This window comes from Typopeltis vanoorti, chromosome 14 (assembly GCF_054136105.1).
Source record: "Typopeltis vanoorti isolate ZY-2024b chromosome 14, IOZ_Tvanoo_1.0, whole genome shotgun sequence".
In the NCBI taxonomy this organism is placed as follows: Eukaryota; Metazoa; Arthropoda; class Arachnida; order Uropygi; family Thelyphonidae; genus Typopeltis; species Typopeltis vanoorti.
The window spans coordinates 91,498,058-91,525,940 of NC_143562.1; the positions used below are offsets into that span (position 1 = coordinate 91,498,058).

Here is a 27,883-nt window from a genome sequence, read left to right on the forward strand (position 1 = left end):
AGCACTGGTCCGATAACTGCATTTGTAGATAACTGTATTCTTCCAAGTGAGGCTATATTTGGACTCTAGATATTCTTCTAACTTTCATTGCTTGTACTCACATGACGCCCAATTATTATTCTTACGAAATTATTCAGTAAAAATAAATCACACAAAAAATAAATATTCCAGCGAAACTCTAGACTAGATACTATAGAAACTATATTAATAAGAAAAAAGTGTATATTTAAAAATCTCAATAAAAAGTTATAATTCAATAATTTTTAAGAAAGTTTTATATATTTTATAAATAAATTTAGGATTCTATGTTAATTCTAACATATAAATAAAATATTCACATTTATACCAGGATGCTGAGGAGCTTACATAATCGAGTGTAAATCGCCTGTATTTGCCCTTCTATTGGTACTAAGTGGCTTCGAATCCCATCGGTGGCTAAACGAACTTTACAGGTATATCATTCATGAAGGGAATACAGAAACGAAATTATTAGTTAGCTGAATTACATGTTTGTAGACATCTAATCAGTGGACTCAAACTATCTTACAATGGAACAGAAATGAAGCCTTGGATACAGCAACTACAGTGCTTGAGCCACATTCGTCGCAGTCGCCTTGACTCGCATGTGCTATTTCTGAGCAATATAGAATCATTGTACCTTGCACCTTTTCTCAGGTTATGATTAAATATAAAACGTTTAATTATCAGATCAGTAATTATATATAATAAATGCCAAAGAAGATTAGCTGGGTTGTTCTACTTTCTGTATAATATTTAAAATTCAGACGTCATGATATTTCCGCCTTCCATTGTAAGCACGGTATATTAGGGTTAAGGGTGGACAATGTTGATAAAACTTTTAGCCACTTGCTGCTTCTAATTCGCAAGATGGTTGTCTCTTCAGAAGTATTTCCCTTGTTTTACTAAGGAACTCCTTATGAATGTTAATCCGGGTAGTTCAAAGCTAATATTATCCAAATCTTCGATATGTATACCTGTTCTTGGTTCAAAGCCGATTACAAATTAAGTAAATTAACATCACCATTTAATAATTAGCCTGATACCAAATATGTATTGATAAAAAAACGAATTCTCTGATCAGAAACCGTCTAGCAGTAAAATTGGAATCCACCAAATTACATATAAATCTAAAAGACTGCAACACAGAAAAACTTAAAATACAAGATCGCAAAGAACAGAGGAAAAAAAAATTGAACTGAACATTGATTTTTTAGACTTCATTTCTGAGATCCAATGAATTCTAAAGGCATTCCTTAAATATTCTTCCTGTTCTCACTGGCATAAGAAAAGAAAAAGAATAAAAAATGAAATAAAACGCTACTCCTAGGTTACTAAGAATCAGAGAAAAAAATCCCTAACTAAAAAACTTGATGCAACAAAAAATTAGATTCTAACATATAAAAAAATACACTTACCGTATTCAATAGTATGTGAAGTAATTAAAGTCTCAGTATGCATATAAAAACGTATTCATTTGTGAAAGAGAATAAAAAATATTTATCAGTAACATAACTAAAGGGATTATGGAGGCACCTAGAATATTTATTTATTTCTTCCATTGCAAAATTAAAAATATGCAAATAACTCCAGTTAAGCCATCAACTACGTGATAAATATTAATGAACAAAATATCCACAGTAGACTGTTTTGTCAATCGTGGTTCACTTCATGCAATGAAACCTGTGGTGAATAACAAATCAGACCTTTCGCCAAAGAGAAAATGTTATTATTCAGATAATTCGTGTGCTGTTTATACAACGAAGTAATTGGCAGTTCTACAACTTAATCAAAGGAGACCAAAAGTTATACGAAACATAAAAGACTTTGGATTGTTGGTGAATTATAATTATTTCCATGAATTATTCTGGTAGATTTAAAAAATTTTAAATATATATAAGGAAAATACAATACTATAGTTAATCATTCCCTATAAAATCATTATAAGAACTGTCTTAAAGGGGCGAAGCAAGAATTCTTTTCATCTTCCCCGTTATCTGTAGAGGACAGTGTAGGGGGGGGTTAAAGTGTTATTGAGCTATTAAAGCTCTGATCATGGCAGGAGTGTAACAACAATAGCCGAGCCTCAGTTAGAACTTCATTATACAAGTTACCGCATTACCATCCATTACCCTCCGAGGGTATTAATCGCCGTATCTCACGTCGATTAGCTCTTTCACCTTCCCTATAATGACTGGCTTAAAGGGGCGAAGCAAGAATGCTTTTCATATTCCCCGTTATCTGTAGAGGACAGTGTAGGGATAAGGTGTTATTGGGCTATTAATTAAAGCTCTGATCATGGCAGGAGGGTAACAGCAATAGCCGAGCCTCAGTTAGAACTTCATTGGTTACAGCATTGCTATCCATTACCCTCCAAGGGTATTGGATTGAAAATCCTATTCGAATTTTTCAATCTTGTATCCACCTTCCCACTTATAGTCCTTATAAGGACTGGCTTAAAGGGGCGAAGCAAGAATGCTTTTCATCTTCCCCGTTATCTGTAGAGGACAGTGTAGGAATAAGGTGGTATTGAGCTATTAAAGCTCTGATCATGGCAGGAGGGTAACAGCAATAGCCAAGCCTCAGTTAGAACTTCATTGGCTACAGCATTGCCATCCATTACCCTCCAAGGGTATTGGATTGAATGAATCAATCACCGCATCTCACGGTCGATTGATCCTTCATCAGTTTTTTTTCGTCACCTTCCCACTTGCAGTTGGTTGTCTATTTTATAAATCAAGATGTGAAAGTTTTTATGGTGTTTTAAGGAAATAAAAGAAAACTTAAATATTCCTGCTTAGATTTTCCTTATGAATAAAATTCTTAAATTAGTTTTTTTCTTACGTCCAAAAATAAAAATTGATTTTTATATTATTACTATTTATGAATGTCAATTACCGAAGCCGCGAATGACAAGAATATTGGCCAATCATCTCCATTCTGTACTATCATTATATTTATAAACAAAACCGGTTATGGACTTAAATGCTTTGTCCGAATTAGTTTGTTAATTAACTTGTTTTATGATTAAATATTCGCTGGAAGAAATTCTGAATGAGATTAATTAGGTAAACAAAGAAGCAGACTGCAATTAAGCCTTTTTACTAAGTAATATTTTAAACAAAAAAGTAATAAATTAGTCGAGGCTAAAGTATGTGGACGGAAGATGAATGGAGAAATGGTGACATTTATTGCTGATTTTTTTTGAAGAATAGAAGATGCGTCTAGTAAACACTGGAGAGTCATTAGAAGATATTTTTGACATTCTTTCTTTATAGAAACAAAAGATCGAGACAGATCACGCATTATTATGTAAACATCATTGTCTGTAGAGAATATTTTCTGTATTTGGAAAATTAAAGGTAAATTCATTTGTTTTTTTTTTCCTTAAGTATAAAAAAAATGCATGATTGCAAGGTTAGTTTGATGTTTTAAGAAAAATTACAATCTATCAAATAAACAAAATTAAAATTAGGAAATAATTCAAGATATGTAATTACGTTTGAAGCACAGAACTTTTACTGTGCATGGTGATAGCTCATTTGAATGTTGTCCGTAAATTTAGGAACAAATGATTAAACTGTAATAACAATTAGCTATGCTAATTGGTTCTTTCAATAAACTAAACAATTAATTCGTTTTTTTTTTAAAGTAATAGTCCAATATTGAAACTAGGATTCTTATCGTACCACTTGGAGCGTACTTTTGGCATAGGATTGCCAGAGTTGGCAACATTAACGATTTACTGCTGCAGTTTGCGTTAAAAAACGGATATTACTAGCAACGACTGTTAATCGATGACCAAAATAGTGAAGTCAGCAGGTTCGACTTTTAAATTAAACTTCAGACAATTAAATTTTACTGTTAGAATTACTTCGAAAGTGAGCATTTTATTAGAAGTGTAAAAGATGGAAACCGAACTGAAATACCGGACTTCCCTGTATTCAATAATTAATTTATAGAGTTAGTTTTCGCTTATAAGGTAGGATGTAAACAACACTTTAATTAGATACATTTTGGGGAATTGTTAATGCTTTAAAAACGTAATGCTTTTAGAACTTCATCCTGTGAGATTACAGATGACTTCGATTTCCTTTCATGTTCGTTTACTTCTGTAAAGGGATTAATTATAGCAGTGATAATCCCAAACAGCTTCGGAAATGGTCTGTAGCACGTCAGTGTGTTCTGCCAATTAGTGGAGCCCATCCAGAAAGTTTTAAAGTACCAACACCTTCGTAGTTCTCCATGCATTCTTATCACCACCTTTTTACTCCAGTAGCATCACGTCTAAGTATACTAGAAATGCAACGATCAGTGGACAGACTGCTAAATAAAAATCACGCAGTATACGATCATAAATAGTCAAGGTTACGATAACAATATACTAACTATCAAATTCGTAACTCCTGCTGTTTAATTAAAGCGTAAAAAACAGTGAGGTCACATTAGAGATTGTCGTAACTTGCAAGAATCTAAATTTACAGGCCTTCTCCATTTAACATTCACGTCGACAGTAATTCAGCTGTGCCTTCACATTACGGAGGTAATTTTCTCTGTTACTTATATAATCAAGCAACCATTCCAGACTTTATTATCCATTTAGGAAGTTAATATATCGTAATTTTTGCTTATACTTGTATAAAAGGTATAGTTCGTTTTCTAAAGGTTTTTTTTTATATTTTATTAGACGGCAATATATACATTAGAGGAAGTTCGGACAACTGAGACACGGTTTCTTCCTCTTAATTTAATTATTTTGATGCAAACTTCCACATTTTTATGGTCCTTTTAGTGTGGAGTAAAGTTATGGCGATGCTCCCCCCCCCTTTCTATCATATTTGTTACTGGAATTAGCTGCTGTGGCATGCAAAGTAAGATAGACATTGTTACCGAGATTTTTATAGGAGTTTAAAAATAGCATCATTTCATTGTGTCTAGTTCATAAAAAGCATTTTTGCATTCTGAAAAGAAATACATCACCGTGCCGTTTTTCCTTTAGATCTTTTCATGCGAAAACAGACTCCAAAACACTTAAGAAAAAAAAAATTTAATAATATTTCCGCATTATAAGGTTAGATGCAATGAGAGTCATTAAAATAATCGGTGAGACCATTAATTATGACAACTTAATATACATCGTGTACCTTCATTAATATTACTGTAAGTTAATCACGACATAAGTCTCTGATTAGGTGGTTTAAAGATTTCCCGAACGAATAACTATCGCTTTGTTATAAACGAATCTTTGAATGTATTTTCATCCTTTATTTTGAATTGTTAATGAGCGTATTAATACAAATTAGAATAAGGATTATAATTAGTTCTGTGTAGAATTACTTTTCCTCTCTACGAGACTATTTCCAGTTACACCTGTACGGATTATACTTCTGTATTAGTGTAATGCTAATACTAATCGCATCTAATACAGAATGCGATATTGAAGTGTCTTAAATATTAGAAGTTGTTGTCTTTGAAACGTAGTTCCTGATTAAATGGAGTGAATTTTATTACCTTCTTTAGCAGCCTAAGGGTAGCACGTATCTTATGTTTGTTAACTGGGTGTGTTTTCTGGCTAGTTTGTATATTTTAATAGAAGTAAACACCGAAGATTCTAAGAGCAGAAAATTCTGCTCTTAGATTCTTAAAATTTTTAAAAGTTGATAATTGCAGAGACACCCATGAATATTCCTTTCTAAATTTAAACTGAAGTCTCTCTCTCTCTCTCTCTCTCTCTCTCTCTCCACCCATTGACGAAACATGTGACGTTATATACTGGTTATCCCTTTCAGTCGTTTCCGACCGTAGCTAACTTTGTAAGCATTTGCCCACAAAGTATTCCTGGTGAGATTTTTACAGGGTAGTACACCATTGCTTCCCTCCCCCCCAAATTTTACGCTGAATCTCCGTTGGCAGAGATAATCTTGTACTAGTCTTTGTGTTGACTGTACGAGACCAAGGAAAGTACCCTGAGATATTTTGGACTGTCTAAAGTCTAGACAGAATGTCGTTCCAAAGGTCAGCGACTAAGCAAGGCGTCGAGTGATAGATGCTACATTCCCCATGATCCCGCAAATGTTCGAGATAATTCAAATCAGGAGAATTAGACGACCATAGAAGTACACGGAATGCTTGCACAATGAAAGCCTTTTGACACGAGACGTTGTCTTTCTAGAAAAGTTCAAATCCATTGGACGACATTGTCACCATGTTGGACAATACTTGGTCCGAAACAATCCAACAATAGATAAAGATTAGCGATCAAGATCAGTTCATTGGAAATGAGAGGACCCAGTGATGAGAACAAGACCTATACCAAGATATCCCACCACGAAAAATCATGCTGATTGGTTGAAAAAACTGGATGATCAATGATTTGCCTCATGAATCTGTGTTAAGCAAAACAAATCAACTGAATAGTTCCTTTTATAGTTCCAAAGAACCACACTTATTCTAAATGAATGAGCTAATGATAATCTTTGTAATTTTTTTCTGTGGGAACCTCTGTGGAACATCACTCCATTGAGTAGTCAGTTACCATAGTAATATACCTTCCATTTTTTTTTAATTTTGATAATGCGAAAATGATTACAAGAGCACTTAGTACTGATCACCTTTGTACATGCTAATATGAAAGAGAATGAAATGTTTGAAATTATTAAAAAACAATGTTTAAATGTAAAGATACTAATTGGTGTATTTGTTCTGAGTCCTAAGATGATATTATATGTGTATAAGCCTGCATGTAACACGTATGGCAAGAATGAATCCCCATCAATTTTAATTGTTCATTTCCTTTTTTCATGAAATCAACAGAGAATTATAAACATAATATGTTTATATTCAAGAATAATATGCTGATATCGCCATTTTTTCCTTGGTTTCTATTTTTCCTCATACGATTGCTCGTAAAAAACACTGAATTTTGTTATTGCTTCTCAAGAAAATTCTAACAAATTTAGAAACGTTATTTTATGCGCCAACTAAAAAGTGGAATTGCAAATGTTTTCATAATTGCAGAATTAAGTATTAATCGCACTAACAGTAAAGTTAATTACCAGGGAGAGAGAAGCCAATGCAAATTGTAGCAGGTACTAACAAATTACTCATGTAATTGCTTATTTTGTTCAGGTGCATGACAACACATATCTTAACTGAAATGTACGGAACGATTACAAAAAAAAAAGAAAAAGAAAAACAAATGTATAAATTCTTGTAGTGATAACAGCTGTCACCTCTTTCCATATCGTGTACTTTTTATAGCTGAATAATTAAATTGCACGTTAGGTTTTAAAGATAATTATTACGAATGTGGTAGTTCCGATTATTTTTGCCGTTTTAAATGATTATTTCAGTCACGTACAATCATTGAACCGTACATTGGAATTAGATGAAATAAAATAAAGCCACCAGCATTGCTTATACGATAGAAACCTTTGGTAGGAGGTAAAATTTCGTATTCAAACATTACTGCGAAATAACGAAAAGGTGGCCCAACTGTTTTTGTTGTGAATTCAAATACATCCGGGGCTTATTAGAAGTTCTCTTCGGTTACATTCATTTCGAAAATTGAAAATATAAGCGCCAGATGAGTTCTCCGGGGGTTCAAAATGCCTCCAATTCTACGCAGAGTGAAAATGGAGGCAGTCCCAGTGGTGATCACAAGCGGAAACAAAAGTAGAAGCTTAACAGGGGGGTATTAAAGACTTTTATGCTGATCAGTGTGCTTTGTGTAGCTCGGTGGAAATAGCAAGGATACGCGCAGAGCGTGACTAATCATAATAATGAGGCTCGAGGAAGTTTTCTCCTGACTAATATCAAGAGGGGAAAATGTCGTAGATATAAGATAAATAAAGGCATCATAGTAACAATAATGCGATTGTCAATGGGTGCATCAAGAACAGATGGGGAAGAATCACTTAAGGAATTCTAATTTTTTTTTTTTTAATTTCCTTCTTGAGCCATTGTAGCTCAGCTGATAGCAACGACGTTCTTTGGTTGTCAAGACCTGGGTTCGAATTATGTGTAGGTGATGACCTTTCTAAGGGCTTATCAACTGAATTGGGTCTCATAGGAAGATGATACGATTTTCTTCCCATAAGGTAGATTGAAAAACTAGCCTTAGGCTTCGCATTTGTTTTTGAATATGTTGGTGTACAGTAGATTGCACTCTTGCTGCCCTAAAACTGACATGTTGAAACTAACCGGGAATTTAACATGTCAGTTTTAGAGGAGCCAACATGCTTACGTTAAAAGTAAATTAAGGTGTTAAAGTGAAAGGGATGAGAAGATATTAAAGGTCATTTATGATTGGAGCAGAGTGATATCATAATGTATGATCTTTTACAGGGGATTTTGGGATGCGTATGCGAACGAAAGTCATTCCAAGGATTCTTGTCGAAAGGTCAGAAGAAATATCTCTTCTGGTAGTATCAAGAATTTATTTTACAAGAAACATATCATTCATAATACCTCCTTAAGATTGCTTCCTCTTGCAAAGTCGAAGATTCATCAAAAAAAAAAGAAAGAGATTGAAGACCGAAAGAAGATTTAGGAAGTTATCTGATTCCAGTGCGTACAAGACTAAAGGAACCACTTCGAAATGGTTTTTATAAAAAGCTTTTTGGATCACCCACGAGTATTTGCATTTACTAATTTATTGCCTTAACAGTAAAGATTATAAATGACTTTAGCCTTGTTCATGAAAGAATAAATTCTAAGCACAGTTCAAACAATACTCAAATTACGAAAATGTAAATCCGATTTATTTTGCATTATAACGTAAGGATCTCTCGAGAGTATCTAATAGGAATGGGACTAGTTTCAAATAATCACATTAAAGATTCAAATGAGAAAAATAAACCTTTTTGAAATTTTCTTATAGTATCGAAAAAAGGCAACGTTATTCTTGATAACCAAGTAGCGGTTGCTAAGTCACTCAGTCAGTTGCATAATCAACAAAAAAGAATCTTGTAGATGCATCTCAGTCAGATCCCTATAGATCCATTGGGCAATTACATCGAGGTTATGATCAAAAATTCTCACGACAAGTATAATCCAATTAACAGTGTTATAGGATTAACCTATATGTTATACAGCTTACATTAAAACCAGATTATGTTGTGCCTATGTATACTTTTGGGTCTCTTTTTGTGCTCAGTTTTCTTGATTTGGTGCCCAGTAACTGGCTGGAGTGTTTAGTTTATTATGATTATTTCTACTAACTGATTAGCCAAGTCTCCCCCCCCCCCCTACTGTCCTTCTATGCATGACTGAGTTCGTTATATAAAGTACTCCGGTGGAGACTAAACAGTTATTGAGGAGGAAACATGACTTAACAATTGCAGAGAAGGTGTTTTGTTTCCTTAAAAGAGTCCTATCAAATACACGCAGCTTGCTGGTGGTCCGAGCAAAACAAGGATATAAATGATGGTATTATTAAGATAACGATCACATAAATTCACAGATAATTACAGGGCTGTTCTTTGGATATCTATATTTCTTATTTTATTTTCTACCTGCATGTTCCTGTTAGGGGTAACGCAGCAATTTTTATTGCAACCATAATTATTGTACTTCTACCTCAAAATAAAGCAGGTGAATCGCATTTGTATGCTGTATGTTTTCATAAAGAAACACACTCTATAGTTAGCTTCCGCTGGCCAAATGAAATATATTTAACTACGGATGCACTTTGAACTTAAAATATTATCCGTTGACAAATAAAAACATCTGATGATGGACCATCTGGCCCTTTTGGATATAAAGGAACACGATCAGTTGCTACTGTCTTGTCGCCAGCGCCACCTACCGGTTGGATTGTGGTATAATCCACAAAAAGACGAAATTACATCAACTCAAAATCTTCTAAACAATACGAAGGTATTTTATTATTATTTATTAGGTTGATATGATGTTGTATTCATTTATCGATCTATTTTAAGAAATCTGGTTATTTTTTTAAAGTTATCTATCTTTACTTTGTAAGAAAACAAAGAAAATATTGAACCAAATAAAAATAAATGCTAATATATTTGCTTTCATTTTTCTAGTTCCTAAGGCTTCTATCAGAGAAGCCCCGGAGTTATATGTGAACACAGGAAGCTCCATCAACTTGACGTGCGTGATTAGCCAAAGCCCAGAACCACCCGTTTTCGTCTTCTGGTATCATAGCGACAGAATGATCAACTACGATTCTTCGAGCGGCGAAATTAGTGTTCACAAAGCTGGGAAAGACACGGCTATCAGTAGATTATTTATCAAAAATGCTCAAATTTCTGACTCAGGAAATTATACATGTTGCCCTTCCAATGCAGATGCTACTAGCATCAGCGTACACATCCTTAATGGTACGAATCATTCTAGTAAATAAGAACTAATAAATTATTGCTTACTGTTTGTCATTGAGTTAAATTTCTTGGTATTCTTGTTGTTATTCCAAGTTACCGTTTTGAGTTTTGCTGAGAATCATTTGTTTGCGGAGGAAAAAGGTCAATACTGTGAACACAGAAATAAATATTTACGTGTTAATGCCAAGAAATGTAGCAGAACCAAAATTTTTTTTTCAAGATAAAGTAAACGTAGTATTGTCGTCCATTTAACCAAGTGCAGTGCGATAAAACATCTGAATATTATATTAAATAAAAGGATAAAACAAAATTTGAAATTATGTCTATTTTATGGTTTTATAGCCAGCGAATCATCAATCATTCAGGATATTTTTTTTAAAAAAAGTCAATCGTGTGAAAAATGTACTTTATTATATTCAACAAATACTATGCGAAACTAATTCTAGTGGGAGTTTTTTCAAAATAACATAACACGAAGTAAGACCTTAACACCTACAAACTATCGCATTCAATGCTACTCAACTCCCCAGTGTATCAAAGCATTGTTTGGCCATTTATCACAGAGCTTCTCTATGACCACAAACAATCAATGGTACACTCTGAAGGCCCATATATTAGTTCATTCCGGATACTGTACGTTGTTTATCGATTGGATGCTTCCCAAATGCTTTACTCTGGCAAGTAAGGGCATCTCATGGACCATTTTATTATTAATAAAGTTTTCTTTTGCACTTTAAAAATATGCATGTAAAAATTATAAAGTAGATATATTTACATATCGGTTAACAGATTTTGAAATATCGAAAGTTAATTCTAGCAAATGCTAGAATGTTAATTCTAGCATATCCACGGACTTTTCTAGAACAATATATATATATATTACATTCCTTTCTTTGTGTTGTTTTATTAAATTAGCGTTACAGTATAATATTATTGCTTAATATTTTTTTAAAATCATTTTTACATACTATAAAACTAAAGATAAATCTATTTTCTTTACCAGAACCATTTGGTTTGGTATTTCTAGTGTTTTGTTAGAGAAATGTGTTTTATAAAGGAAATGAGTACTTTTCAAACAGAATAACAAAAAAGGATAGTTAAGTATATTTAATATACACATACCGGCCACGATTTTGAAAACAGCAGAGCTAACTGGTTTATCAAAAGTTCAGATATCCCGAGTGTTTAATCAGTGGAAAAATAACCCACTTGAGTTTCTAAAAGGCGTAACTCTGGTCTTAAGACAGTCTGTCAGGAGCCGTCGTCATCTGAAAAGGCTTGTACTGACATACAGAACTTCTTGTGTGCAGCAATCCCGAATCATTTAACGAAGGCTGTTTCCGATCCATATGTCACCGAACTATGTGCGTGGAATTGAAGAGGATCGGTATTGGCAGTCGCATGGCTATACGGAAACACCGTATTAAACAAATTTGTAATTCAGTGGCCGGTATGTGTTGCAAACTTTATTGCAAAACAAAATATTATGCAATGTAAATCAAATAATTAGTCTTGTGTTGTGTATGTTCTTATATTTTAACAATGGGACTCCTCCAGCCATTAAAAACTAATCGCGTATCATTTTTTTTTATTTAGGAGAAAAAAGGGCGGCCATGCAGAAGGACTTAAACACGCCATCATCAGCTGCTTCCACTTTAAAGAGTCTCAATCAAAAATTAGCTGTCATAGCCTTCCTGGTGTCAATACCTCGCTCCTGACAAACCTAGTGGAAACGACATCCCGCCAAGTATGTGGCACAATTAGTCCGTCCAGAAACGAATATGCTTGGTAGGTACTTCTTGCTTTAGTTGATATTTGTAAAATAAGAACGAATTATCCGAAAAAATAGTAAAAAAATACGAAATACGTGAAAGAAAATAAACACTAGGCTGTTGTTATGACAAGAGCAGTTATGAGATGAATGGTAATTGGACAAATGATAAAAAAAAATTGGGAAATATGTCGAAGTCTTCTTTGAAATTCTAGTATGTGACTTATTAGCTATTCTTACTTATAATCTTGTGTCATAACAACATGTTATAAAAGCAGTTTTCTTACAAAATATTAACTTATAAAACTTAATTTGAACAAATTCAATGCAAAAGGCGATAAATGAAAAAGAACACATAGCTTGGGAAGAAATATATTTGCAAAAAAAAAAAAAAGTTTCGAAACCGCAAGATTGAAGTTAACTATCAAAACTATATCAACGACACCGTGAACAGGCTTGCTATTGAATATTGTTGGTAACAAATGACTGTCCTGAAATGTTGAAATCTCATATAGAGCAACAGAATATCAATTAATTTAAATTCAAGGAATTTAATAGACACAACTGAGGTAATATGTTTGCAGTAAATGGTGACAAGTGTTATCGAGTAGTCTGTAGCCAATCAATTAATATTTAAGTAACTCGCTGGAATACTCCGCTCCTGTATATTGCGTCGGATCTACCAATGTATTCTAGACTAATATAACAAAGTTATTTGCATTACCCTAAAACATCGAAATTAATTCATTTTTTATGATAAATAAGATACGGACAGGATACACTGTTGCGTGTTTTATAAAGAATCTCATATAGAGTTTCCTGTAAAATATATTTGTATTGAGTGTCAAAATACAATAAAAACATTCTAAGGAATAGGGAAGCTAGAGAAAGGATAATCGAATGCAAATTTAACAAGACTCAGTTGGAAATTGTGTACATTCTGATTCAGAGCAATAGGGAGTAGAACTATAAAGTAATTTAACTTGCATCTGTTTGATAAAGCTTCCATTTAAACTATATAAATAACACGCGAAAAGCTATGCTTGGAAATGGCAGACAAAGACTGCCTTTTGAGAGCTAATTTTAAGGCAAACTGCGACATTGTTGATTGTCAATATAAAGCGGTATTGTTTATAAATAGGAACGAATCTGTCCGGTTTCAACTAAGACAGAATTTTCTCTCACGTTGCTAGCCTTTTATTAACCCCATAAGACCACTATTGTGCCTGTAACATCAAGAATTCTCTGAGTACAGCGATATGGAGAAGCACAAGCTTCCAGCCTAATGCAACATACACGATCAACCGTTGTTAAAGCGACCAGAAATCTCACACTGCACACATAGTTTAGGATACTTTCTTCAGAGCGTTGAACAAGCCAAGTGTCTCCTTTGGGGATCGATAAAATTGATCAGCATAGGAAAATCCCAATGTTAACCCAAACAATGGAGAAAATTGATTCTTCAGAAGAGTACATCGATTGGATAAAACGCGCAATTTCCTCGAGGCTTATTACGTCTCCCTATTCACAGAAAATCATTTTTATAAGAATTGCAACTGCTTGACAAACTTTCCTAAATTTAATAGATGAAACGTATAAGGAATGTCTTGGATAGATGATTCCATAAATAGTTGAAACCTCTCTGGCGTTCTTTTTTTTATTTTCATTAAATAATATTTTATTATTTGGAATGATACTAATTATATTCCTGACTGAATTCCCCCCCCTCACTTTTTTTTAATCTTCGATGAGCTCATCAAAAAAGATAGATAGAACGAATACATCCTTAAAGGATGTTTCTCTAAACGGTTAAACCTCAGTAAAAGAAGAATAAATCTATTTAATTTCATTTTGATATTGTGCAATCGCTCAATGCATTTCGCTACAAATTCCCAGATAATTCTATGGAAATTAGAGATCGCTTATAATTCAGCAAAGTGCAATTAGTTTGGTGTTATCGTTTAGATAGTTCTGGTGGTGAACATGGAAATGTTAAACTCCATGGTAATTTAAGGACTCCGTTGTGGTCTTATTATCTTTGAAATATAATATAGAATGTTCTGAGATCTCACTGGACACAAAGTTCAAGGTACATGTGCTCTTTGTAGTATAGTTGAATGCATGGCTCAAACCCGCATTCTCAGCATGCTGAACTAAATTCTGTAAAATACAGTATTATCATTCAATTTGTTCTAAAACTATGCAGCATTACTTTTTTTTTTTTTGGTAGATGGGTGAAGCAAAAATGCTTTTCATCTTCCCCGTTATCTGTAAAGAAAATGTATGGATAATATAGGGCTATAAGCTCCGATCATGGAGTGTAACAGCAATAGCCGAGCCTCAGTTAGAACTTCATTGGCTACAGCATTACCATTAATTACCCTCCCTGGATACCCATTTATGTCGCCTCGTACGACATGCATGGGCTACAGTGTGGTTATTCTTATCCCGGCCACCACACGGAGTTGCAGAATTACTGCGCAAGTGGCAAATGATTGTACTTATCTTTAGATTAAAAATAAACGGTGTATTCGATATTTTTATTTATTTCTTTTATAGTTTATTATATCAGTTAAAACACACATGGTTTAGAAAATATTAAATAAAATAAAATGTTTTCTATTTATTTTATACTTTTATTTAAAGATAGAGCAAGTGAAAAATAGACTTACTCTAAAATTAGCCCATGAAAGAGATGAAAAATAAAGGTGCTGATTGGTAACTGAAAAGGGTTATTAATAATATGGAGAATCATTTATTCCGTTTTGAACATTCACCAGCGAAAGAAATACAACAATGTGTAGACAAAACTGGTACTTTTAATGTTTAAATGGCAATAACAATTGATAAAAAAATAAATGCAATGCAATTGTTCAGATATTACATAGGTTCCCTCCCCCCCTTTTTTTTTTTAAAAGAATTATCTCAGTAATTCGATCGCATTGTCTGGAATGTCATTTTTCGATAATGACCAATACTTTGGTGTTGCTATAATCTCGGCTTTATGTTTTCGGTAAAAAAAAATATCTAAGCTCCGATTTTTTTTTTTTTATTTATCAGAACATTACTTGAGTTTTTGGAAAGTGGCCAAAGATTTTCTCTTTAATAAATGTGGAGTTAAGACAGGTTCTTAAAATGGCCTTCTTTTCATTTGCTACCTATAATTAGTAAAGCGATGGGGCCGATTGCAACTAATCATCATTATCAGCGCTTCTTTTATTTTGAACTTCTTTTAAAATTAGACTCATTCTTAAAGGAAGAAAAAAATGGGGAAAAAATGCTCAGTCCCCTCTCTACAGAATGCTAGTATTGTAAACCATAATTGAGGACGAAATGCAAGATTAGCACGAGAATCGTTTGTCTTGTTTTATCTAAGGTGCATTTTTCACTTTGAAGCATCTTATTATGATGTATTTAAGGTGATTTTCGAAGGTGGGTGACCCATATCTGATATTGAAAGCAATCTATAATATATGATAAGAAAATTAGTAACGAGAAATGAGAAAGATTAACACGACTCTGGAATAAAAAATGGCGGAAAAAACATCCAAATTGATGGAGGACTCAAATGCCACAGTTGATCAAGTGAAAAGCAAAGCTACATAGAAGAAACAATACGCAGTTGATTCTTTGCACTTAAGATATGTTGCACCAAGGACTATGACTATTTACATGGGCTTTCTTTCAACTAGACGGATAACTATTTAATTTAATATTTTCACATTGCACGTTCAATTGCTCAGGTAGTATAATAGACTTCACATTTTAAGGGGTTATGAATTACCTCCAAAGAGTTTTATAGTGCTGTGGTACGGTTCATGATTTTTTTCCTTTCAATAGGCTAAGCTGTGTTGCTTACTGTATAGCGAAATATGTTATCTTTGACATAAAGTATGCTAAAACATATTAATAGTTTCCACCCGAAGAATTTGTAGCAAATAAATACTTCCAATTTACATTACGAAATTAGACAAAGTTCTAAATAATTTCAATATAATAAACATTTGAGTTAAATATATTGTTTGGAATTTGAGAAATAAAATGCGAAATATAATGAATTTCTCAAGAAATATTACACTTGAAAGTTTTAAATAAACTAAATTAAGGACAAGTGCACCTGAGTATAGTTCTGGATAGTGCAATAAACAAAAACGTTTTTTTTTTTTCCCTTTTTAGGAAACAAATCAGTTAGCGATGTGAGTCAATCCATACTCATTGATTATATATTCTCTTACTTTGATGTGAAGCTTCACAGTTCTGCCACCAGAGGTCTCTGGATTATATAGGCAAAAGTTCATAGTATACGTACATGTGTGTAGATGAAGCAGCAAAACAACACTAGGGCCTGTGATGTGGCCTGAGTTGTGTAAGTTGCAGCGATGAGGGTTAAGAAATATGAAATTGTTTAAAATTAGAGAATAAACATGAAAAACAATGCAATTCCTTATTTAAATGGAATGTTTATATTGAAACTTACTTTATAGAAAACAAATTAAGCAACTTTATCTAAATTACTGCAAGAAAAATAATGAAATGTTCGCTATTTTAAGAACTAAAACGCAGAATCGTGAACTTTTTTATTTTATGAATTCCCATCTACTTAATTTATCGAGATCGCATGTTCTAGTTGCGAAATGTTTGTAGCAGCAATCTCGAGAAAGAACGGTTTGTTTGGCAAACTAATTCCGAAAATTACCTTTCATTGCTGATAAACCATCCAGAAATCAGTGTAATAAAAGTCGGTCTCTTCATCCGCATAAACACACGGAAAATTCGGAGGCACATCGAAAGAAAAAGCGATAGACGGCATAATGGATTTCTCTTGTTGCTTTATTCGGCTAATTAAAAATTCAAACGAAACGCTACGAACTCAACAAAAGCGCAACATATCTCAAAAGACCGCTCAACATCGTAAATGTGTGGCGATTTTTTTTTGTTGTTGTTTTGTTTTGATTTTATTTTTCTTACTTTTCCAAGTATGGTTTGGCGTTTCTAAGAGTCACCTGTCATCGTAAGTTAATGTCAGATACAGATGAAGTTGTGTTTTTGCCCAGGGAAACCGTAAAGATGGAGAACGTTACGATTAGCGACTTTGGAGTGCAGTGACAGGTCAAAAAATAAGCGATATCCAGTTTACTGAAGACTAATGTGTTTACCTGGAAAAGTGGGCGACTTTGACAATCACTTTGGGCTTAATGAGAAGCTTCGGTATGTCAAGCGTAGGGGAATTAAAAGCAATTAGAAGTAACCAATATATCGGATATAAAAGTAGCACAAAAATTAAAAGTATTCTACTATTAAGAAGATGTATAAAGTGACAAAATACCCAGAAAAACTGCGCAGTCGCCTTATTGAAAATCTAAAAGCATTTGAAACTTGGAAATTACTAACATTAATTTAAGTCACAACCGAGCTAGTTTTTGTTGTATTAAGAATAGCCACAGTAATGTAAACATTTACTGACTCCACATACATAAAGAGCCATCTACATTTCATTTATTAAGTCCTGCAAAATAGGCAGTCATCTTTTTCTGTTCGTCTGTTCATGCACGTAACGTGCGCTGAATATCACTATAAATTACAAATATATTTTCTAAACTTTTTTTTAAACTCTAAAGTGTATACGCGATGCTTCTTTACCCTTAGTTAACGTTTGGAAACCTAAGGTCACCATTTTAAACCTCTGATTGTTGAACTCATGGCTATCGATGATTGCTCAAATCATCGGGGAGAGAGCATAGTAGATACGTGCAACCATCTCGTGATCCTGAACTAATAAATCCTACAAACGGGTTCGCCTATTTAGTTCTTGACTATGTACGTGTGCAGTACTGACAGAAGAAACATTGAATATTCTACTACATAGCTGAAGAAATGAAAGAAATATTTGGTCCCCATAGCACAGAGTAATAAGTCATATCCGTCTTAAACAAACCAGACTTTTATTACATAGAAGCCATGCAAGACATTTACTACGTAGGCTTTGCAAGAACACTTCTTAATTACAGTATGCCTAGAAAATGCTAAAGAAGATGATTATGCCGAGGATATTCCAGCCATTTCCACTGCCTGAAAAATTCTTTCACTAATAGGAACAATCGCATTCTCTAATAAAGAAGATATCCCTTATGACATTCGAGTTAGAGGTCATGCTTTTATTTCTTCCTAATTACTTCGATCTAAAAGTAGATTTAGCGCTATAGAAACAAACGATGTATATGCAATGCTTCTATACGATCAATAAATAGATCTAATAGTGAACTAATATTTCCGAACGAGTAACAAACTAATATTAATGTTGGCTCTGGCAGCACTTGAAAGATATTTGACAAGCAACTTGTGTATGTTTCCAGTTATATTTCCCATGTCATTGTTATAATCATTCAAGAAATTCAAGCGCGATTTAGATATTTTTAGCTTAAATGGAATCCCAATGACATTTGTAAGCAATGACGAGCAGTACCCTTGAACTATGGGTGGTAATCAAAATCTACCATGCAGAACCTTTTGTTATGGAAACATTACATCGCATTAGACCTAAGCTAAATTTGAGGTATTTTATCTTATAGGAATTTGTAAATCAAATTTGGACATGCCAGACGTTTTACAAACTGGAAAAATATGAAAATTGGCATCATCTGGTTAAAAATACCTGAACGTATTGAAGTAAGATAATAACAAATAATCTGAATTAAGTTCAAACAAAGATATTAACGCAGAAAATAATTTCAACTGGCTTATAGTTCTAAAGTTATAAATAATCAATAATATTTTAAAATTGAGCGATGGAAGAAGATGAATTTTGTATGAATTTAAAGCATGCGGATGCAAATATCACTTGCAAATTCACCTAAGATGCATATAATAAAAATCACCTAACTGCATAAACAAATGTCTATTTTAGCAATTCCGTATGGTGAGCAACGCATCAAGTCTGAAACAGCGAACATTTTCAAAAATCCAACAGAAAAATGTCATCTATCACGCTTACAGAGAACAACGTATCGTTTGGTACAGAACAGTTTCGACTATATTTTTTGTTTTTTTGTTGGTCGTTTCAGACATTCCCAGAATAAATTACACTTGCAGTGTGTTTGCGTATTGTTGGGTGGCAGTAGTAGTTCTGTAATAGCATTATGATGAATTGTCGAACTTTCAGCATATTTCATTGCATTCTACCAATATAAGTCAGAATGGAGCAGAGGGATATATGGAAAGTGGATCACGTTGCAAATTTTACTGTGACTAACCTAGCACTGCGATTTGAAAATTTCTAGTCTAGGTCAGAATCACTTCGTAGTTCCTTTTTAGAGCATGTTATCTTTGATGATGTAAAATAGTTGGAAAAAAGGGCCTAGGCTTTTTTCTAGAAAAAAGAGAAAAATATTGTTTTGCTAGAAAGGTGTATTTTTATGGAAAGGCAGAGGCCTTTTTTCCGAAGTGAAAGAAATTCATTGTTTTGAGAAAAATTTTGGAAAGCAGACTCCTTATTTTCTAAAGTGAAAGAAATTCATTGTTTTGAAAAAAAAATTGAAAAGGCAGAGGCCTTTTTTCTAAAGTGAAAGAAATTTATTGTTTTGAAAAAAAATTGAAAAGGCAGAGGCCTTTTTTCTAAAGTGAAAGAAATTTATTGTTTTGGGAAAAAAATTAAAAAGGCAGAGGCCTTTTTTTCTAAAGTGAAAGAAATTTCTTGTTTTAAGAAAAAAATTGGAAAGGCACACTCCTTATTTTCTAAAGTGAAATAAATTCATTGTTTTGAAAAAAATTGAAAAGGCAGAGGCCTTTTTTCTAAAGTGAAAGAAACTTATCATTTTAAGAAAAAAAATTGGAAATGCAGATGCCAGTTGTTATTACGTCATGATTCCTGCAGAACTTCCCCATATCGTCAGTTGCTAACGAACTTTATAATACTCAGAATTCACAAAATACCCTTTCTTAGACACGTCAGGGGGCGAAGAATCAGAACTGAGATGCTTATTAGGTTTGAAATGCAGCCAGGCTTACAGAAAAGGTGAACTTTCTGCGAACAGACAGAGCACACCTCTACTACTGACTAGTTCAGTCGATACTGATGTCACCAACACGAGCAACGTCGTAAAATGTTTGCAGTTCAATGATAAGCATCTCAATATTGCTTTATCGATAGTGACAGCGGTTAGGTACGTTTGAATGCAGATCTGGACTCGCTCCGATGCCTTCGTTGATGGTATTCGCAGGAGTAGTCAGATTTTTCCATGTCTCGTTTTTCATGAGCTGTAGATAGAAAGGGAATAGCCAGCGAATTTTCGATAACAGTGGAGAAGGAAAAATCCTAGTTGTAGTTCCACCTAATCCCGATGAGGGCGTCAACAGTAGTGTATTCAATAACAATGGATAAGTTTTAATTACTAGCAATTGTGAATAAATGACGTCATGCCTGTCTGTTTCCTTTTTATTGTTACAACAATAGTCCTAGCTTACCTCATATTTCTATAATCATCTGCTGATTATATAATTAAATTAATGAATATTGTTTTAAATGCATTTTCAAATAACTGGCTGGTAATACATTAAACATAGTGGAAATAGTACTTCTGTTTCGTTGTTCTTGTTCATAATCGAAGATGTATTCCATCTTTTTTTTTCCACGTTCTTTATTATAATTTTTCTCGTATTACTCCAGTTGGTTGGTAATGTTTTATACACGATTTTATTGGTCGAACTACTATTTATATACTAAAACGTATGCATTATTTGGAAGAGATTTATTGACCTGCAAAGAAAGATGGTTTATTTAAGGATGGTTATGATCATTGGATCAGCATTTGAACTAAGTCTAATGTCATTTTCTTATGGACATTTTAGCAATTTAAAGAAGTCATCGTCATAACTATATCATTATAGATAATGTTTTGTTTTAATGCATTTTGATGATTTAAATCACTAAAACTATTTCTAGTCTTTTTATTTATAGTTTCTAAGATGCATACCGACAACCATTGGAGGTAAATAATAATTTATAAATTGATGTACTACAAAATCATCTATCAATTTTTTCCATTCTAATGAAATATTTCAGCTAAATCATTCGTATATGGATGCGGACGGTAGTTAGACCGGAGATCTCGCGAAGGCTCCTGTTTCAAAACTAATAACGACCAAAATCAAGGCAGTTATATGAAATAGCCGCACGGATTATAAATAACATTACTTGCTGGATTGCAGAAATAGCGTATTCTTCTTTTTACTTGATTTAGAAGCGAATAAAACCTAAATCGATTGGTAATGAGATTTTAGTCGAAATAAATGTACTCTAGAACTTCTAAAATTGGAATTGGAATGTTTGATTGAACTTAAAAAAGACAGAAAAATGAGTCATTCTGTTGTTGTAATTTTCAAAATTCATAATTCTTATAGTGGACTATGTTTAAGTAATTGTCAGCAAATGGTGTGCAAGAGATCATTTTGACTAATGCAGAAATAAACTACCTTTAAAAAATAAATTTATATAACGCATTTTATTTACTTTTTAATCGGTTTGGGAAAATGTATTGATAAATCTCGTTCATAACTAAATTTTTCATTATTCGTCTTAACTGTTTTTTAGTTCGTTTATTTCTTAGCGTACCAGTAATCTAAACAATGAATACAAGTTTTGGTCTGCTGCTAATTTTGATGCTTACTTTATAATTAAAACAATGAATATACTTTTTTCGTATGCTAATTTTGATGCTTATATCTGACAATGAACATAATTTTCGTCTGCTAATTTTGATACTTACTTTTAAATTAAAACAATGAATAAAATTTTTTCGTCTGCGATTTTGATGTTTGCTTTTTAATTAAAACAAAGAATACAATTTTTTTGTCTGCTAACTTTAATGCTTACGTATGAATAATGAATAAAGTTTTCGTCTACTAAGTTTCTTGCTTAAATTCAACGAATGCAACTGTTTCATATGTAGATACGCTTGTGTTACCACACACACACACACACACACACACACACACACACACACACACACACACACACACACACACACACACACACACACACACACACACAACCGTGTTATCATATTATCCAGACAGTATTATAATCAAGTATTCTTAATGATGGAGGAAACAGCAATGAATATCCTTGATATGTTGCTTTCGTCAGCAGTTATTATACGCTACCGTATTCCCCTTGTCCCCATAATAAATGTTCAACCATAAGTGGGTCCCATAGCTCTTTCTGACACCGAGTTAAAACTAAACGGGCTTAATGATGGCTCCACGTAGCAATAGATTATTCCCTTTCGAGCAGATGCAGCTGAACTACCATGCAAACAGTTTGCTCATCGTAATACTGTTCCTGTTTTAATGTTCTCTGTCATTAACAAGCCCTTCTCTTTAATCTATCCAGCAGGTCACCCTCGTATTGCAACGGGTCTTTATATAGTAAGTGACACGGCGTGGCTGATATTGATGTATGATCTTGCTAAAGAATTGAAAAGAGAACGTCTTGTAAGCAACATAAGAAGCATGTATCTTTGACCTTAACGATGTAAAGTCAGCGACAAGAAGACGCGCTTTATATTACATAATCAACAATTACTGGACGATGCCATAGAAAAGAAAGATGCTTAAAAATTAAATAGTAAAACTCAGAACATTATATTAGTTAGTGATATACTATTATTGGTATAAAGTATTGATATACTATATACTATTAGTGGTATATATATCAATTAAACTCCTGCTTTACTCATCAATCGAATAGTCACAATTATTCTCTTGATTAAAGCTGAAAAAAATAACAACAAATAAACAAATCATACGAACTGCTTGCTTCAACCCAACGTTTTGAAACATTGGAACTCCCGAAATTTCATTCTACCTAATATACCGATATGCGATTAATCTGATGCTAGTGACACCTAGTGTTAGAATTTGGCATTACGTAATTCCATATTGTACCAGAATTGAACGTAGGAATATTCTTAACTTCCAAACAAAACCCATTACAGATCTTGATGTTTTTTGTAGCTTATGAGTTTGCGTATAATTTTTGATATTTTATTTAAAAGTGTAGTTCATTTTAAAGAGATGCCATATTCTCCAGACGTGTAACTGCTGTACTGGATGAAATATTGATCTTTTTCGCTGCTTTGTGAAAGTTTTTGACGCTAGCGTTCCAAGCTTAGACTGCTTTCACATGGAGGTTAATACCAAAGCATGCTGTGTTTGTTGAGGAGTTTTCTCTTTGAGCAGACAACTTATTTTCTTAAGCAAGAAATGTGCACTACTTATTGCTGTATGTTTTTTTTTTAAGTATGCAATTTTAGCTGGATTATTGCGCTCTTTTTTAATTTTGTTTTACCATTACGAACCAGCAATAAGTCTTAACATTTCCAATTAAATTTCTATTATATTCTCGAATTTTAATTTTATATAATATTAAGCAGAACGTATCTCACAAAATCATTAAATAATACGTTTAGAATATATTCAAAAAAAAAAAAAAAATCGAAATTTTTGTCATCCTGAAGTACTCAAAACGAATTTACCTTCCTAAAAAAAAAATCGACATTTTTCACTGTTGGATAATAAGGACATTTGCCGGTGTTGCAAACAAAAGATCGCTATAATACGGCACACGAGTGTTGCCCTCTGGTGTTCTTAATCGTAACTAGTACTGTATATGTATATAATGGTGTGTATTGGAGTCAGATTTTCGGAATTGAAGGGTTAAAATCTCATTTTTTTAAATGAAGAACAAGGAAAAAAATTACTATTCTGCACCTAAGACCAACGTAACCGTTGTAACCGGATTTTAACCTTAAATTATTTTATATTCCATATTCCTTTTAATTATACATTATTTTAAGTATTAAAACCGAATTATTTCTTTACTTCACTGCTTAAATATGCTTGCAATAGTTTTCTTTGTTATGATTCTCTGGTAGTATGAACATACCTGCTCGTCCGAAGTTAAGTCAGTTTTTAGTCCTCTATGGGAAAAAAATGCTACCTAGTTGAATATTTGTTTCCGATATGCAAATCAAATATGGCAAAATCGAACAGCAACATCTGATTTCATTATCCCATCGGCACACCGAATGTGCTTATTAGTGCATCTCATACAATATGCTATATTGGTGGTCATACATCAACACCAGTGTTCCTCAATTGGATGCAAGCTGTTGTTAATTAGTTCAACGGAGCTCAGGTTTTAGTGAACACGTGCATAAATCACATCCGTATTATTATATCCGAATTGCATTTCTCTCTCACAATCGAACAACTACATTAATAACAACACATTCACAAACGCGCCCACGCACGCACACACACATGATCTTGTGTGTGTTTGTCAAATGCATTAATACGCAACGGATATGGTAAGTTTCTTCTCTACCAATTCAAAGGGGGAAAAGTTAAGATGTATACAAAGAAATTATGGGACAATTACTCATCAATTCAGTGTACGTAGGGCACCAAAAATATCTTATGTTTGTTTCCTATAACATAGATGGGGAAATGGATATTTTGTTTGTTTGTTGTTTGTCAGTTTATTATGTTTCATGAAAGGCAGGTCGCAGCTGTAGATTTGGATTTTTGGTAATTCATGTTGTTGGTAGTGCCTTGTATTAAGCGATAATATCCACGTGAGTGTATGGTTGCGAGTGTGCAGATACCCTCCCCCCCTCTTGTCTCTTTACTGATCTTAATACGAAAAAGTAGCGGATCTACTCCCCTATTCCCTTATCTCACCGTGAACAGCGACTTCCTTTTTTTTTCTCACTCCTTTAGACGATTAAATATTCTCTCTCCTTCACAACAAAGGTCATAGGTGAGTGTCCTTTAATTCATGTGACTAAAACAAAACTTTTTTCTTAGCAGACCACTCCGTTAATCTTTAAAAACGAAAGATAATATTTGTTAGAAGTAATTTATTAAAATGTATTATACTGCACTGATTCATTATTGCAAATATAACTTATGTTTGCTCTACCAAGTTGGATCTCCTAAATCTTAAGTATATGTTTGTCGTACGGTACTGCTCCAAACTTAATTTGTTACTATACCTCTATGTGACATATTTTACACGTTAAGAGACGATTATTCGAACTTGAAAGAACTATTACCTCATTAAGCAAGTTGAAATTACCAATTCGTTATTTCTTGTTTTGACATACAAGTGTCTTGATTAGTGTTATCACACGCACGTTTCCAGACAGGATTGTGAAAATGTAGTTGTATGATGAATGAGTCACCTCGTACTGTTCCCTTCTTACTCTCCGTTTACAATGAGTTAATTGTGTTTTGATATTGCCTTTGTAGGTTTACGTTACTGCTTTGTATTATAACGCATAAACTTTAGAGAGGAAAACGCATATTGAGCACACAGAAACTGGGCAATATTTCTCTCAGTAAAAGTCCAATGAGCAATTGTTTTTCTCTGGTTTTCTTCGATGGAGAGAAGATACGATACAAAGATATTACGATAAGCTGCTTAGTAATTTAGCAACTGTGTCCGCGTGAAATGGCTGCGAGAAGGGAACTGACGGAGTTCGAAAGAGGCGTTGTGATAGGATGTTATGTTGCGGGCCTGTCTAGTCGGCAAATTGTTGCCGACTAGACAGGCCCGCAACATAACATCAGAACTGAGGCTCGCAACAGCATGGATTTCCGTGGTAAAACCGCAACATGCAAGTCCCACAGTACCCAAACTAACGCAGCTTCGTCTTCAGTGGTGCAGTTCCTACTTTTTGGTGTTGCTATGGAACTGACCCCCGTCTCTTTCAACAAGACAATGCACAGTCATCAGGGGATGCTGCTGCTGCTGTAGTGTATGATTTGTGGACATCAACGTCATCACATTTGACTGACCACCCACCACAAAGCCCTGATCTCCACGCTATTGAACATCTTTGGGATGAACTGAAGCCTCGGGTTAGGTCAAGTGACGTCCGCCCTCCAAAAGTCCAGGACCTCATTAAATGCCTACAGAAGGAATCGTCCAAACTTCTCATTGATTGCTATCGTACACTTGTGGAAAGTAAGATTGCTGCAGTCATCGCAGCGAAAGGAGATTCTACATCTTATTAAGATGGCTGTTTGTTCCTCGCATTATGGTGTCCATTGACTTTTTTTCCAAGCTGCATTATATATATACAGGTAACCCTCGTGCAACGCGGTTTCGATATAACGCGGTCTACAAATGAGGATAAAGGGTTACTACAAATTGCAGTAACCCTTTATGTTTTCATATATTTTTCACCGTGCGACTTAAAAATCAAATCTTCGTTAAATTTCAGTTGCCAGTATCGAGCATGTAGTTATAAGTATTGAATTTCTATTAGGGGAAATACCTTTTAGTACGCATGCACGTCAGTTGTTTACGTACAAAGTGTTTTTTATTGTTGAAAATTATCTTCGTTTTCTGTTAGGAAAGCGCATTAAAATAAGTGTGTTATCTCAAGCTGAGCACTTTATTTTCTGCTGAGTTACATACAATATGTAATGCTTTTTTATGTAAAAAATTTATTTTTTTAGTAATGGCCACATAGCGGGCTTTGCGGTATGGTGGAAAACCAACGTAAATAATTAATTGATGGAAAAATGGATTTAAATTAGGAGGAACTGGTACAATTAATAGATGGCGTCGAACCAAATGGCGGGGGGAAAGTTCTGCCGAAGATTCTGATTGTGATGAATCCTTTAAAGAATTCAGTTTAAAGAAATTAGCAGAATTGGACTTGGCAAGCAAGTTAGGAAGTTATTTTATGGATAATGATCCCTCAATGGAGCGCTCCAGAAAATTCACGAGACAATTGGATATTTGTTTAGTTCTATATTATGAATTTAATAAAAATTTGCAGCATAGTAGTAGTAGTAAGCAAGGTCTTATTACTGACTTCTTGATAACTAAACCAGCCGAAGTATGCAAATGATGTACAAGAGATTTCAAGTGATGATGACGTCCGGACACTCGTAAATAAAGAACATCTACGAAATGTTAGTTTTGAAGAGAGTGATGACGATTAAAATATGCCCTTTATTTTATTTTGCCTAAAACATTTATGCTTTATGTGGAAAGAAGTTTACATACAATTAATAATTTTTTATAATTTTATACTATGTATTTGATTCATAGTTTATATGTTTTATTAACTTATGAGGTTGGTCTGAAAAGTTCTCGGCCTGGACCATAGATGGTAACGCAAGATTTTGTTTTCTAAGTTGATACATCTGTCATAAGTATCCATGTGAAATTGCAAGTCATTCTGTCAAGTAGTTTGTTTTATATAGTTGTCCCGTAGGATAAAAATGAATAAAATTGAGTATCATGCGGTTATAAAATTCTTTGTAAAACAAGATTTAACGCCAAAAGAAATTCATTCGAAGTTCATAAAAGTTTATGGGCACGCTTCTCCTTCGTTTTCGACAATTAAGAAATGGGCTAGCCTTGAAGATGATCCATGTGAAGGACGTCCAAAACGTGTAACAACACCAGAAATCATTGATCAAGTGCACGATATGGCAGTGGATGACCGGCGAGCCAAAGTGCGTGAAATTGCTTAGACTATAGGCATTTCAAAAGAACGTGTAGGATATATTTTGTATGAAGAATTGCAAATGAAAAAGCTTTGCGCAAGATGGGTGCCGCACAAATCAAAAATGCACTCGGATGAAAATCTCCGAACAGTGCTTGCAGCGTTTTAATAAGAATAAAACTGATTTTGTGCGTCGATTTATTGCTATGGATGAGACATGGATT

General features: G+C 33.7%; 1 protein-coding gene across 1 annotated transcript in view; it reads left to right on the forward strand.

Moving 5' to 3' along the window:
• LOC150099756 (zwei Ig domain protein zig-8-like) overlaps positions 1-27,883 on the forward strand; it is a 156,343-nt gene that overhangs the window by 124,726 nt on the left and 3,734 nt on the right. The window contains exons 4-5 of the mRNA XM_090403885.1: positions 10,068-10,364; positions 11,961-12,152. Coding sequence (XP_090260011.1) covers positions 10,068-10,364; positions 11,961-12,082 — 419 coding nt within the window. The 3' untranslated portion in view covers positions 12,083-12,152. The remainder of the gene's footprint in view (positions 1-10,067; positions 10,365-11,960; positions 12,153-27,883) is intronic.